Source organism: Heptranchias perlo, chromosome 21 (assembly GCF_035084215.1).
Source record: "Heptranchias perlo isolate sHepPer1 chromosome 21, sHepPer1.hap1, whole genome shotgun sequence".
Taxonomy (NCBI): domain Eukaryota; kingdom Metazoa; phylum Chordata; class Chondrichthyes; order Hexanchiformes; family Hexanchidae; genus Heptranchias; species Heptranchias perlo.
The window spans coordinates 42920434-42936378 of record NC_090345.1 but is presented as its reverse complement, the minus strand read 5'-3'; the positions used below and the strand labels follow the sequence as shown (position 1 = coordinate 42936378).

General features: G+C 46.1%; 1 protein-coding gene across 3 annotated transcripts in view; it reads right to left on the bottom strand.

Annotated features, from left to right (window-relative positions):
* LOC137340191 (protein bicaudal C homolog 1-like) overlaps window positions 1–15945 on the bottom strand; it is a 255822-nt gene that overhangs the window by 184586 nt on the left and 55291 nt on the right. For 2 of the 3 annotated variants that reach the window (XM_068002585.1, XM_068002586.1), the window contains exon 2: window positions 523–569. The exons of the other annotated variant lie outside the window; for it this stretch is intronic. In XM_068002585.1, coding sequence (XP_067858686.1) covers window positions 523–569 — 47 coding nt within the window. The remainder of the gene's footprint in view (window positions 1–522; window positions 570–15945) is intronic. 3 annotated transcript variants of the gene reach the window in all.

The window sequence follows — 15945 nt, the reverse complement described above, 5'->3', positions numbered from 1 at the left end:
GAATATTCCTCGAGTGATGGTTGGTAAAATGAATCCTCATTTTGGATTTCGGTCGACAGTGCCTGGCTCCTTCTGAGATCACCAGCTTTATTATCAACTTACTGACAGTTACTTGAAATGACCATTTCACTGCTGGGGACCTGGAGAAAGGGTTTAAGTGCAGGGGATCGACTCATGAAAAGTATGTCAGCATCTTTTCTTGCAAATGAAGTGGAAGGATGTCTCGAAATGAAGTACACTGCTAAACATGCACATTCATGGTAGCTGCCCTGGATCTATTCCTATAGGTATCCCACTAAAATGGATTAAGAGGACCATAGGAGTCCAAGTCATTATGCTTGATACAATGCAACACTTGATTATAATCTATATTATAGACATATGGTTTTACAGCATTAGACATAAAAATGGAGTAAGGTTATGAATTTTTCAAAGCCTACATTAGGGAACCTTTATCCGATATCAGTCCCCATGCCACCACTAGACCACAACTGTGGAGGGGAACAACCCTCAATACTGTACCTTCTGGAAGAAGTCTTCCCCACTTTTGCCTTTTCCTTCAGCAGCAGCTGTAAAATAAATGTTCAGGGTCAAACAAATGCTGTTTATATACTTAAATCAAACAAAATAATTAGGGAAGCAGAAAACATTTAACTTTTATATGCATCATATTAATAAATTTAACAAGTGTTCTTCGGCCCACCTGTCTTGTGTGAGCTCATTGGGTTGTGATAATCATGTGACTACAAAATCTGAGTGCTGAGTGGTCAGTGCCCCCCCCCTTCTAATTGGCTCCTGCGAAACATGCACTTAACAGCAACCAATCGGATACACAATTAATTATTCTGCTACTTTGCCTTGTGGCCTGACGATTTCAACCCATTCCTGGTCTCCCCCCACCCCGATCCCCCCCCGACCCACCCACCCCAGGCCCCCCTGCTCCCACTCCCACTCCCACTCCCACCCTGCTCCCACTACAACCCATCTCCTCGTTCCCATTCCTCCCTGACCCCATCCCGCTCCCACTCCTCCTTGACCCCATCGCGCCCCCCACTCCTTCCCTGTCCACCCACCCACTCCCAGTCCTCCCCAGCCAGGCCAAGAATAACTATGATGATGTGGAGTAAATTTGAAACAAATTGTGACTTGGTCAAAATGAACAACAGAAAGTTGCTTATGTTAAATTTCACATACTTGTAGCCACATTAATACATTTTAAGAATTAAAAGCAGGAGGGTCACGCAGAGAGACAAATGTTATTATTCTTGTTCATGAGCAATGCCGCGGAACATTAGAAAAAGCTCGTGAGGATGTATCAGAAGTCCATCACATACTGATAATAATTGAATCCAGATGAATAGATCTGTGAAATGTTATTTATTTGCCAGGCATAGATCAAAAAATGGCAAATGGTTTTGTCTTCAGTCCCATTAAGCAGCAAATGAAGTAAGGATGTCAAATAGCTGGCTGGAAAAATTTGGACTTGCTCCCCTTATGTTCAGCTGACCCAGGCAGTGAATAACGAGCCAGACAGGTCACAAAAGATCTCAGATTGGATTCTTATCTGATCTCGGTCTGTGCACCGGGGACAGGGAGTGATACATTCACTCTCCGCATCTCCGGATTAGGTGAAGGGGGAAAACAAGCAGCCAAGTCTCCCGCTCGCTTTCCAGTAATTAAAAGCGTAAGGGTGAACCCTGGGTCAGGACAGGGGCCCGGTTCCGCCCGAGTGTCTCTCCCATGCCCCAGGTCGCCTGCTCACACTCGCTGTTTCCGCTGATGCACCTGTATGTGGCACTGTACCGCTGGAAGGGGTCAGTACTTCCAGAAAAGGAGAGGGATGAGAGAAATTGAACATTGAAAGCAACAGGGGGTGGGGGAGGCGGGGGAAATGGGACCTTTTACGAATAGTAGCAGGTGGTGAGCGAACCAAGTGGGAAAAACTTACTTGACCTCGTCCTCACCAATCTACCTGTGGCAGATGCATCTGTCCATGACAGTATTGGTAGGAGTGACCACCGCACAGTCCTTGTGGAGACAAAGTCGCGTCTTCGCACTGAGGACACCATCCAACGTGTTGTGTGGCACTGTACTAAATGGGGTAGATTCAGAACAGAGCTAGCAGCTCAAAACTGGGCATCCATGAGGCGCTGTGGGCCATCAGCAGCAGCAGAATTGTATTCCAGCGCAATCTGTAACCTCATGGCCCAGCATATTCCTCACTCTACCATTACCAACAAGCCAGGGGATCAACCCTGGTTCAATGAGGAGTGTAGAACAGCATGCCAGGAGCAGCACCAGGCATACCTAAAAATGAGGTGCCAACCTGGTGAAGCTACAACTCAGGATTAAATGCATGCTAAACAGGGAAGCAACATGCTATAGACAGAGCTAAGCGATTCCACAACCAATGGATCAGATCAAAGCTCTGCAGTCCTGCCACATCCATTCGTGAATGGTGGTGGACAATTAAACAACTAACGGGAGAAGGAGGCTCTGCAAACATCCCCATCCTCAATGCACGCGAGTGCAAAAGACAAGGCTGAAGCGGTTGCAACCATCTTCAGCCAGAAGTGCCGAGTGGATGATCCATGTCAGCCTCCTCCCGATATCCCCACCATTACAGAAACCAGTCTTCAGCCAATTCGATTCACTCCACGTGATATCAAGAAACGGCTGAGTGCACTAGATACAGCAAAGGCTATGGGCCCCAAAAACATCCCGGCTGTAGTGCTGAAGACTTGTGCTCCAGAACTAGCTGCGCCTCTAGCCAAGCTATTCCAGTACAGCTACAACACTGGCATCTACCCAACAATGTGGAAAATTGCCCAGGTATGTCCTGTCGACAAAAAGCAGGACAAATTCAATCCAGCCAATTACCGCCCCATCAGTCTACTCTCAATCATCAGCAAAGTGATGGAAGGTGTCGTCGACAGTGCTATCAAGTGGCACTTACTCACCAATAACCTGCTCACCGATGCTCAGTTTGGGTTCCGCCAGGACCACTCGGCTCCAGACCTCATTACAGCCTTGGTCCAAACATGGACAAAAGAGCTGAATTCCAGAGATTGAGGTGAGAGTGACTGCCCTTGACATCAAGGCAACATGTGACCGAGTGTGACACCAAGGAGCCCTAGTAAAATTGAAGTCAATGGGAATCAGGGGGAAAACTCTCCAGTGGCTGGAGTCATACCTAGCACAAAGGAAGATAGTAGTGGTTGTTGGAGGCCAATCATCTCAGCCCCAGGGCATTGCTGCAGGAGTTCCTCAGGGCAGTGTCCTAGGCCCAACCATCTTCAGCTGCTTCATCAATGACCTTCCCTCCATCATAAGGTCAGAAATGGGGATGTTCGCTGATGACTGCACAGTGTTCAGTTCCATTCGCAACCCCTCAGATGATGAAGCAGTCCGAGCCCTCATGCAGCAAGACCTGGACAACATCCAGGCTTGGGCTCATAAGTGGCAAGTAATATTCGCTCCAGACAAGTGCCAGGCAATGACCATCTCCAACAAGAGAGAGCGTCTAACCACCTCCCCTTGACATTCAACGGCATTACCATCGCCGAATCCCCCACCATCAACATCCTGGGGGTCACCGTTGACCAGAAACTTAACTGGACCAGCCATATAAATACAGTGGCTGCAAGAGCAGGTCAGAGGCTGGGTATTCTGCGGCGAGTTAATACCCAGTGTGACGGAATACTTTCCACTTGAGTGCAGCTCCAACAACACTCAAGAAGCTCAACACCATCCAGGACAAAGCAGCCCGCTTGATTGGCACCCCATCCACCACCCTAAACATTCACTCCCTTCACCACCGGCGCACTGTGGCTGCAGTGTGTACCATCCACAGGATGCACTGCAGCAACTCGCCAAGGCTTCTTTGACAGCACCTCACAAACCCACGACCACTACCACCTAGATGGACAAGAGCAGCAGGAACATGGGAACACCACCACCTGCATGTTCCCCTGTAAGTCACGCACCATCTCGACTTGGAAATATATCGCCGTTCCTTCATCGTCGCTGGGTCAAAATCCTGGAACTCCCTTCCTAACAGCACTGTGGGAGAACCTTCACCACACGGACTGCAGCGGTTCAAGAAGGCGGCTCATCACCACCTTCTCAAGGGCAATTAGGGATGGGCAATAAATGCCGGCCTCGCCAGCGACGCCCACATCCCACGAACGAATAAAGAAAATTCTGAAAAATAACCATAAACAACTGGGCAGCAGGTTGTGCTTAAGAATGTTACATAATGGGAGTGAATAGGAAGTGATCTGCTGCAATGGAATTTTACACTTGGATCAAATATCTGTTTATCTGAGCTCAACTGAACACTTCAATTTAAAATGTACCACGCTCCCCAAGGTAAACACTAGACCCGACTCCCGACACCATCAGCACTGCAGAATATTCAAAATAGATTTTGCTTGGGATACACGAACAATGACGGACAGCAAAACACCCTCTGGTCCATCCAGCCTGTCCCACACAATTGTGATACCTGTATCACAATATTTACACTCCCCACCCCACCCAAAACCACACGATCTCCTGGGAGAGTCGGAAAACCAGATTTTAAAAAACCGCAGGCCAATTTGAGAGGAAAACATTTGGGAAATTCCTCAAAAAAATGAAGGCAAGGGACTCGGACAAATCAAGAACTCAACTTATTATTCGACTTGACCCGTGCGACCAAAATGTGTCAATTTTGTGACGTGGTACTCAGGGAGAGCCTAATTATCAGGCAAAGAGCAGATCCCCACAAAATCCCACAAAAGGAAACCAACCTCTGCATCAGTCCTTTATAGCGCTAATTAGAAGTGTTTTAGGCAGCAATGTTTTCGTTTCGAGACCCTTAACACTTGAATCTCATTGGAAACCTTTGGGCACGCCCAGAGCTCCTGCCTGCTGGAGTGAGTGACATGACAGAAGAAAAAGTCGAGGTCAATTGAACTAATCTTGCGAGGCAGACAAAGGGGCAACCTGTTCACTTAATGAGAAAAGCGGCCAGCTGTTCGGAAACATTTCTAGAATTAATTTACCTGAAATGTATCCTGTGAAAATCCATGTGTTGTCAGGTGTTGTTTTCTAAGTTTGAATGAATTATTCTGGCAGAAGCAGGACTGATGCACCCTTTAGTTACACGATGTTCCAGCCTTAGGCTGTAATGATCCAAGTAAAAAGCCAAGAGATAAAGGAATGATTTGCATTTATTTAGCACCTTTCACGACCTCAAGGCATTCCAAAGCGCTTTACAGACAATGACGTACTTCTCAATTGTAGTCACAATTGTAATATAGGAAACGCAGCAGCCAATTTGAGCACAGCAAGATCCCACAAACAGCAACGTGATAATGACTAGATCATCTGTTTTTGCGGTGTTGGTTGAGAGATAAATATTGGCCAGGATACGGGGGAGAACTCCCCTGCTCTTCTTCAAAATAGTGCCATGTGAGAGGACTACCCACTGAGCCATGGTAGACACCTCCCGATAGTCCTGGTATCACTCAAGACTGGACACTTTAAACACAAGAAAGTAGTTCTAGTCTAGCCAGACCCTGGGATAAACTGGCTGGCAAAGCAGTAGTGACAATCGCTGGGAGTTTGCAGTGCAAATTACTGCAGGTCTAAGCCAAGAGCAATAAAATAACTATCCTTTTTAAGTTGCACAGTGTAAACCTAGCTCTTCCTTTGAGAGTCCAAACAGATCCCAAAATGGTATAAGTTACAACTGTACGACGTGTCACAATATACACGTCATCAAAACTACAACAACTTGCATTTATGTAGCGCCTTTAACGTAGTAAAATTTCCCAAGGCTAGTCACAGGAGTGTTATCAAACAAAATTTGACACAAAGCCACATAAAGAGATATTACGATAGGTGACCAAAAGCTTGGCCAAAGAGTTAGATTTTAAGGATCGTCTTCAAGGAGGAGAGGTAGAGAGGCGGAGAGATTTAGGGAAGGAATTCCAGAGCTTAGGGCTTGGCGCCAATGGTGGAGCGACGAAAATCAGGGACGTGCAAGAGACCAGAATTGGAGGAGCGCAGAGATCTCGGAGGGTTGTGGGGCTGGAGGAGGTTACAGAGATAGGGAGGGGCGAGGCCGAGGAGGGATTTGAAAATAAGTATGAGAATTTTTAAAATCGAGGAGTTGCCGGTCTGTGAGCCAATGTAGGTCCGCGAGCACTGGGGTCATTCGTTACAAAACCTTAACAGCTGTCCGTCTCCCCATCCACTCTCTGGAAGGATGGTTCCAGCAGAAAACCTACGTCAGTGCCACTCTCCAACTGGCCTGTTGGTGCAACAACTCGAACGGGACAAACTCAGGTGGTCTCTCCGCTTTACCATCCTTGTCACCTTCACATAGAACTCCGTAGGCACTGCCCCGCGGGAACTGATGGAAGTCACCCAAGTTTTTTTAAAAATTCATTCTCAGGACATGTGCGTTGCTGGCAAGGCCGACATTTATTGCCCGTCCCTAGTTACCCTAGGCTTGATACAACTGAGTGCCTTGTTAGGCCACTTCAGAGGGCAGTTAAGAGTCTACCATGTTGGTGTGGGACTGGAGTCACATATAAAACAGACCATGTAAGGGCGGCAGGTTTCCTTCCCTAAAGGATATTAGTGAAACAGTTGGGTTTTTACGACAATCCGACAGCTTCATCATTGCTTTTATTTCCAGATTTCTAAACTGAATATAAATTCTCAAACTGTCATGGTGGGATTTGAACTCCCGTTCTATATATTATTAGTCCAAGCCTCTGGATTACTAGTCCAATGACATAACCACTACACTACCGTATCCATCCTGAAAAGAAGTGAAAGGAGAAAGAACTTGCATTTATATAGCGCCTTTCACGACCTCAGAATGTCCCAAAACTCTTAACAGCTAATGAAGTAATTTTGAAGTGGATTCACTGGTATAGTGTGGGAAACACGGCAGCCAATTTGCACTGTGCAAGGTCCCACAAGCAGCAATGAGATAAATGACCAGATAATCTGTTTTTTTGTTTAAAAAGTGATGCTTGAGGTGATAAATATTAGCCAGGACAGCAGGAGGACTCTCCTGCACTTCTTCAGAATAGTGGCGTGGGATTTTTTTACGTTCACCCGAGGGGGCAGACGGGGCCTCGGTTAAACGCCTCATCCAAAGGGCGGCACTTCAGACAGTGCAGCACTCCCTCAGTACTTCAGTGAGGCGTCAGACTGGATTATGTGTTCGAGTCTCTGGAGTGGGGCTTGAACCTTGTGACTCAGAGGCGAGAGTGCCACCACTGAGTCAAGGCTAACACCAGTGCAATTAAACAGGATTGGCACTCAGTTCTGGAACCTAACTCCCAGCACACTGGTTAGGAGTCTCGTCCTGCAGCTCGAGTCACCAAAAAAAAAGAAATCCACTAAAAATATTCAGTACTCAAAGAATTGGATATGACAGGGAATGATATCATCCACCAACTGTTTATTCCCTGTGTTTACATTTAACTCCAGCAATCCAGCTGTGTACGAATGATTCCCAACTGTTGTTTGAATCAGATGCACAGCCAGTTTTGTACGACTGCAGCTCAACAGAATCGCTCTGTTTAAACACTCCACCTACTCACCAAGGCAGTGACGTGCTTTTGCACTGTGCGATTAATTTGTGTTACCATTTTGGGCCCAAACAAAAGTCAGCTTGATAGGCAAGCCAGCACTTTCTATGAACTGAAACACGACCCAGTGTGCAAAATACCTGGGATACTATTGCCACAGGGCGAACAATGAACCCTTCTACTGGGGGGGTGTGCACCAGAAATGATACCGACGACCCACCAAGTGCACCAGACCTTTCCAAACCAGTGGAAAACACCACTCTGCCAGCTCATGTAGCTCGAGCTAAATACTTTCGACTCATGTTTATTAGGTATAATTACAGAAGCAAGAATGAATCAGCAGAGAAGTAAAAACTTCCAAAACAACAAAAGTTCCAAAATTTTAACAGCTCAGTGGGTATCACTCTCACCTCTGAGTCAGAAGGTCGTGGGTTCAAGTCCCACTCCAGAGACTTCAGCACAAAACCCAGGCTCCAGTGCAGTAGCGAGGGAGTGCTGCGCTATCAGAGGCGCCGTCTTTCAGATGAGACGTTAAAACGAGACCCCGTCTGCTCTCTCAGGTGGATGTAAGAGATCCTACGGCACTATTCCAAAGAAGAGCTGGAGAGTCCTGGCCACCAAGGTGGGGTGGGGGTGCAGAGAGAGAGAACGAGAGAGACAGACAGACAGACACACACACACACACACACACACACACACTCACACAGACAGAGAGCGAGAGTGCGAGCAGCTGGTAAAAAGCCAAGTGAGTGCCCAAGCCTGAAAGATTACATGACATGGAAATGTCTTCCTCTCTCCCACTACCAAGACCCTTTGCAAATTTGTTGCCCACAATGGAGAAAGCGTTCATATCGAGGGGCAGTGCCCAAGTGTGCCAGTGACACACATGGTTATCTGGTGATCATAAGTATATTTCTATAAAATTTCAGCAATTACTACCAACATTCATTCTACATTATCTACACTGAGGTTTTCAGTCCGATTTCTCACATGATAGGCAGGCTATTTGGTTTCACTGTTCCAGTAATACACAGATAGACCGATGGGCTTTGCAGTTTATCCATTCAGGCCTGACTAAGAAATTTAAAAGCCTGTGCTTGATTCTCTTCAGTCACTTTTGGACTGATTTTCTGTTGAAGAAATCTGCAGTGAGTGAGTCAGAGAGGACATTCTGGGAGATAACAAAATGGAATGCAAGAGTTTATCCGTTTGATACAGCAGGTGACAAGTCTGTCGATAAACATTCAGGAGATCTTCAAATTCAGGCACTAGATACAATCTGAACTTTGCCGCCTGAGTTACTGAGTACCAGATTACAATTTGTACAACACAAAAAGCGATGACAGTTCTCTTTGTACAGTGCCTTTTTATCAGCCACCATCTTCAAACACGGCTCCGTCTTTCAGTTTAACATAAAACTGGTAACAACTTTACGACCTTTTTAAACACACAAATAGAGCTATTCATATAAAATCAGTGCAATAGACAGTGTAATATAGAATGACCAACGTACAGCGATTGTAGCATACAGCGACTGTAGCATACAGCGAGTGCGACCTAGTGCATGCAACATAGTGGCTGTAACGTACAGTGACTAAAATAGCGAGTGCAATATATAAGTGTGATATATAGTGAGTGTAACATACAGTGACTGTAATATCCCGATATCTCCACCATCACAGAAGCCAGTCTTCAGCCAATTCGATTCACTCCACATGGATATGAAGAAACGGCCGAGTGCACTGGATACAGCAAAGGCTATGGGCCCCGACAACATCCCGGCTGTAGTGCTGAAGACTTGTGCTTCAGAACTAGCTGCGCCTCTAGCCAAGCTGTTCCAGTACAGCTACAACACTGGCATCTACCCAACAATGTGGAAAATTGCCCAGTATGTCCTGTCCACAAAGAGCAGGACAAATCCAATCCGGCCAATTACCGCCCCATCAGTCTACTCTCAGTCATCAGCAATGTGATGGAAGGTGTCGTCGACAGTGCTATCAAGCGGCACTTACTCACCAATAACCTGCTCACCGATGCTCAGTTTGGGTTCCGCCAGGACCACTCGGCTCCAGACCTCATTACAGCCTTGGTCCAAACAAGGAGAAAAGAGCTGAATTCCAGAGGTGAGGGGAGAGTGACTGCCCTTGACATCAAGGCAGCACTTGACCGAGTGTGATACCAAGGAGCCCTAGTAAAATTGAAGTCAATGGGAATCAGGGGGAAAACTCTCCAGTGGCTGGAGTCATACCTAGCACAAAGGAAGATGGTAGAGGTTGTTGAAGGCCAATCATCTCAGCCCCAGGGCATTGCTGCAGGAGTTCCTCAGGGCAGTGTCCTAGGCCCAACCATCTTCAGCTGCTTCATCAATGACCTTCCCTCCATCATGAGGTCAGAAATGGGGATGTTCGCTGATGATTGTACAGTGTTCAGTTCCATTCGCAACCCCTCAGATAATGAAGCAGTTCGAGCCCGCATGCAGCAAGACCTGGACAACATCCAGGCTTGGGCTGATAAGTGGCAAGTAACATTCGCGCCAGACAAATGCCAGGCAATGACCATCTCCAACAAGAGAGGGTCCAACCACCTCCCCTTGACAAAGCAGCCCGCTTAATTGGCACCGCACCCACCACCCTAAACATTCACTCCCTTCACCACTGGCACACTGTGGCTGCAGTGTGTACCATCCACAGGATGCACTGCAGCAACTTGCCAAAGCTTCTTCGACAGCACCTCACAAACCCGCGACCTCTACCACCTAGAAGGACAAGAGCAGCAGGCACGTAGGAACAACACCACCTGCACGTTCCCCTCCAAGTCACGCACCATCCCAACTTGGAAATAAATTGCCGTTCCTTCATCGTCGCTGGGTCAAAATCCTGGAATTCCCTTCCTAACAGCACTGTGGGAGAGCAGTCACCATACGGACTGCAGCGGTTCAAGAAGGCGGCTCAATTAGGGATGGGCAATAAATGCTGGCCTCGCCAGCGACGCCCACATCCCATAAACGAATTTTAAAAATACAGCGATTTAACATACAATGACCAATATATATATATATATACTGAGCATAGTATACAGTGATTGCTTGTATTTTAGTCACTATGTTACAATGTAAAATACAATGCCTGATACAGATTCAGTTTTATTTATACAATGATAATATACAAATTCAATTTAATATACAATGATTGTAATAGATAATCAATGCACAAGAACTAATTCATAAATAGCGTGGTACAGTATGAAAATAAACTAATAGGGGCTAAACCGGTTTGGTACTTTTGACAGCCTGTGCTCTCACGCCAAATAGTTTTGGTGAGAACTGTGCGACATACAGTACGTACGACATGCCTGCCCTGACTGGCAGTGGGAATACCAGCACTGGGTACAATAAAAGCACTCAGCATTCAGTCTGTGACAGAAGCTGCCTGAGCTGGATTCCACTGCCAGTCAGAAGGTTGGAGCAGGGCAAGCGCACTCCTTAGAGAAAAAAGCCTTGAACCCCCATCTCCTAAAGTGTATTCCAGATCACAGCACCTCCTCGTGCACTGCAACGATGAACGAGTGTTTAATGCCAAGGATGACGAGACGAATTACAGAATCTGTGATGTTATCAGTTCGCACTTCCGGCAACTTGCCACGCAAAAAACGAAACGTGCAAGAGTAAGTCTAACTAACGGCAGATACCACTAGATGCTCAGATACAGCAAATTATGGCCCAATATTGTCACATTAGTCAATTTCCCCATACATTAATTTAATTTTTAAATTATTTAAAGAAAATATTTAAGCTGAATACCAGTTTTACATTTGTGTTGGCATACAAGGCAGGCGTATAGAAATGAAAAAAATACTTAACTGTTCATTTAATGATTGCCCCACGGCAGTCAAGTCTCCAGTCAGTATTGATCCCTCAACTAACATCGCTAAAACAAGTGATCCGGTTGCTGTTTGTGGGATCTTGCTGTGCGCAAATTGGCTCCCGCGTTTCCTACATTTCAATAGAGGCTACACTTCAAAAGTACTTCATTGGCTGCAAAGAGCTTTGGGATGTCCTGAGGTTGTGAAAGGCGCTATATAAATGCAAGTCTTTTTTTCTTTTATGCAAGCCAATGAGAGGTTGAATGAGAGAAAAGGGATGAGCAAAATGCTGCAGACGCTGGAAATCTGAAACAAAAACAGAAAATGCTGGGAAACTCTCAGCAGCTCAGTGAGCGTCAAGTTGATGTTTCTGGGGTGGGCCTTCATTAGAACAGGGAGCTTGAAAGAGAGGGAGGAACATCATGGTAGAGATAGTCGGAGAGAATGTACTGAGTTCGGTCTTAACCATGGATGATGAGTGGAAGAAAGGAGGTTTAGTGCTGGAGGTCCCACCTGGATACTGAAGTGTGGTGAGAGCAATGATACGCAGGGCCTGAGGAAACTCGTCATCTGACCCTGGATACACTTGTCAGTTTAGGTAGGTGGGGGTGGGTCAAACATGCAACATCTGCAAGGAAAGCCAGCTGTGTTTTCCAGGCTGCTGACAAACCTCTCAATATGACCAAGGACAAACTATTTCCTTAGATGGTGCATCGTGAAAAACTAATTGCAGAATCTGAGCAAAATGGGGGAGAAAGAGAGCCCTATTAACTGGCCTTTGCTGCCTCTTATACCTTGTTGATTCTGTAATTCATCTAGTCATCCTTGGCGGGCACAGGGCGCCCGGGGCCAGAGGGCACAGGGCAAGCAACTGTGTATCTCCTTAATCAGAGTGAAGAATTGTGAAATTATCAGTGCAAGGACGGAGAAGGAAGTGTAAATTAGAGAGGGTGAATTCAATGTCAAATCAGGCACAGAAAGAAAAATAAAGAGGGATAGAAAGATTGGATTGAGAGAGAAAAAAAAAGAGAAAGGAAAAGTAAAAAAAAAATAATTTAAAATGTTACATTTTTTAAAATCTCCAACAACAATTAAAACCAGAAAGAATGAGACTCCACAATTGTAATAGTTAATTTAAGGTTGACTGGCAGTAATTAACAGTTATCACGTCGTTAAAAAGGTGTTTGGACTGGGATGGACAAGACTCATCTCTCTGTGGCGAGTTTAGTTCGTATCTACCGCACAAATACAGCAACTTCACGCCATTTAATGCATCTCAATGGTGAGGCAGACAGCGAGATACCTTTTTCACAAAGCTAACGGCAGAGCAGCACATCTCGGACAGCAACTTGTCAATTTCCGTATTTAACCGCGCATTTGCTGTACCATTAGCCTCGCTGTCATTTTGAGAACAAAATCTGGCCCATTGAAATACCATTAGCAAGCCAGGAGAAATAAGCCAGACTTTCACACCTGTGGATTAATTGTGTTTGACTTGCCAAAAAAGCTGCGTTGTAAAGCAGATTTTAAGATCTCCATCAGGCTGCCCTGTAATTAGGAAATTTATTTAAATACATCAAGTAAAGTTCAAACTGGACTAATAAACCCACACGCACGCGTCACTGTGAAATAAGCCATGAGATTTCCAATTCTGTTTTCCCTGCTAGCCACACAAGCACAACACTGTACTGAAACTTGTGCCTATTTATACTGCTCCCATTCCTGCCCCTTCCCACTCCATGCAAATGCAGCAGACAATGTACAGGGTAATCACACCTCAATGAGAGCTGCATGCTTGCTCTGGCTCTCCATCACTGTACAAAGCCACTCCACATGATTTTAGATATTTCTTTTTAAATTAGCGAAACCTGTCCCAAGGGAGACGGAAGTTTGCTTTAACTGGCCAAAATTTCATTGCGTTCAGGGAATTTGCACAATCCTGGCGTGTACATTGTGCTAGAGGGGAAATTATCCCTCCATTATAATCAACTGGCCTATACTGAATTCCATTGTAAACACAGTCAAATTTTCTTCAGGGGGTAGGGGGGAAGAAGAGGGAAGAGAAGCAGTCACACCAGTAATACACTTCTAGGGTGAATTTACACAACAGGTTAGCACCGGTTTAAATCGCGTAGTGTAAATCGGGAGTCAGGACCTGAACTGACTCCACAGTGAAGGGAAACGAGACTCCCATCTCACTCCAGAGCCAGCTCAGGCTCCTGACTCCAGTCTGGGCCTCGCTACAACTAGTGTGAAACAAAACCACTCTGCACTAACACTACAGCTGTGGTGCGAATGTGCCCTTAGACTGCCCCTGGAGAGGTCCAGAGCCTGTGTCGTGCTCACGCTGACCTTACGGGAGATGCTGTCCAACCTGCCATGGCCGTGTCGGCTTCAGTTCATCAAAGGACCACTGTGTGCACGCAGACTTAATATGAGTTTTGGAGGAAGGCAGAGAACCAAGAACAACGCTGTTGGCCTGCTCATTCATACTTTCCAAATAACAATAACAGTTGTAAACAATTTTACAACACCAAGTTATAGTCCAGCAATTTTATTTTAAATTCACAAGCTTTCGGAGGCTTCCTCCTTCCTCAGGTAAATGTTCAGGAGCTCCTCGAAGCCTACGCATTTATACATATAGAACAATACATGGTGTTTACAGAATGCCCCTGCAACTGCCCGTTGCCAAGGCAATCACCGTGTTCAGACAGAGAGGTGTCACCTGCAGAACCCCCGAATACACATTCAACAAAAAAACAAACAGGAAAAAAAAGAGAGAGGCAGAAACGTCCGGAAGGCAGAGAAAGCCAGCAAATGACCCATTATATTAAAAACAGATAACATTTGTTCGCTGGTGGGGTAACGTGTAGCGTGACATGAACCCAAGATCCCGGTTGAGGCCGTCCTCATGGGTGCGGAACTTGGCTATCAATTTCTGCTCGACGATTTTGCGTTGTCGTGTGTCTCGAAGGCCGCCTTGGAGTACGCTTACCCGAAGGTCGGTGGATGAATGTCCATGACTGCTGAAGTGTTCCCCGACTGGGAGGGAACCCTCCTGTTTGGCGATTGTTGCGCGGTGTCCGTTCATCCGTTGTCGCAGCGTCTGCATGGTCTCGCCAATGTACCATGCTCTGGGGCATCCTTTCCTGCAACGTATGAGGTAGACAACGTTGGCCGAGTCACAGGAGTATGAACCATGCACCTGGTGGATGGTGTCCTCTCGTGTGATGGTGGTATCTGTGTCGATGATCTGGCATGTCTTGCAGAGGTTACCGTGGCAGGGTTGTGTGGTGTCGTGGACGCTGTTCTCTTGAAAGCTAGGTAATTTGCTGCGAACGATGGTCTGTTTGAGGTTGGGTGGCTGTTTAAAGGCGAGTAGTGGAGGTGTGGGGATGGCCATAGCGAGGTGTTTGTCCTCATTGATGACATGTTGAAGGCTGCGGAGAACATGGCGTAGTTTCTCCGCTCCGGGGAAGTACTGGACGACAAAGGGTACTCTGTTGGTTGGTTGGTTGCTCCACATCAACAATAACAGTGTAAAGGGCAAAGAGGAGGAGGAATTCCTGGAATGTGTACATAAGAACAGGATTTGGCCATACTGCCCCTCGAGCCTGCTCCACCATTCAATAAGATCATGGCTGATCTTCAACCTCAACTCCACTATCCTGCCCGATCCCCATATCCCTTGATTCCCCTAGAGTCCAAAAATCTATTGATCTCAGCCTTGAATATAATCAATGACTCAGCATCCACAGCCCTCTAGGGGAGAGATTTCCAAAGACTCTCAACCCCATGTGAAGAAATTCCTCCTCATCTCAGACTTAAATGGCTGACCCCGTATGGGCTGAGACTATGCACCCTAGTTCTAAACTCTCCAGGGGAAACAAACTCTCAGCAACTACCCTGTCAGCCCCCTCAGAATCTTGTATGTTTCAATGAGGTCACCCCTCATTCTTCTAAACTCCAGAGAGTATAGGTCCATTCTACTGCAAGGGAACTTTCTTGATCAATATGTTTCCAGCTCAATGAGGAAGGGAGCAGTGCTGGATCTAGTTCTGGGGAATGAAGTGGGGAAAGTGGAGCATGATTCAGTGGGCGAGCAGTTAGGAAACAGTGTTCACAACATTCGGTTTACAGTAGTTATGGAAAAGGACAATGAAAAATCAAGCATGAAAATCCTCCAGTTAATTTCAGTGAGTTGAAAAGGGATTTGACCCAGGTGGATTGGAATCAAAGACTGGTAGGCAAAACAACAAATGAGCAATGGGAGGGCTTCAAAAAAGACAGTTTGGGTGAAGACTAGACACAATCCCACAAAGGGGGAAAGGAAGGGCACCCAAAGCTGGAACTCCCTGGATAACTAAAGATATAGAGATTAAAATGAAACAGAAAAAGGCTTATGATAAATGTCAAGTTCATAATTCAGTAGGGAACCAGGCTGAATACAAAAAGTACAGAGGAGAACTGAAAAAGGAAATAAGAT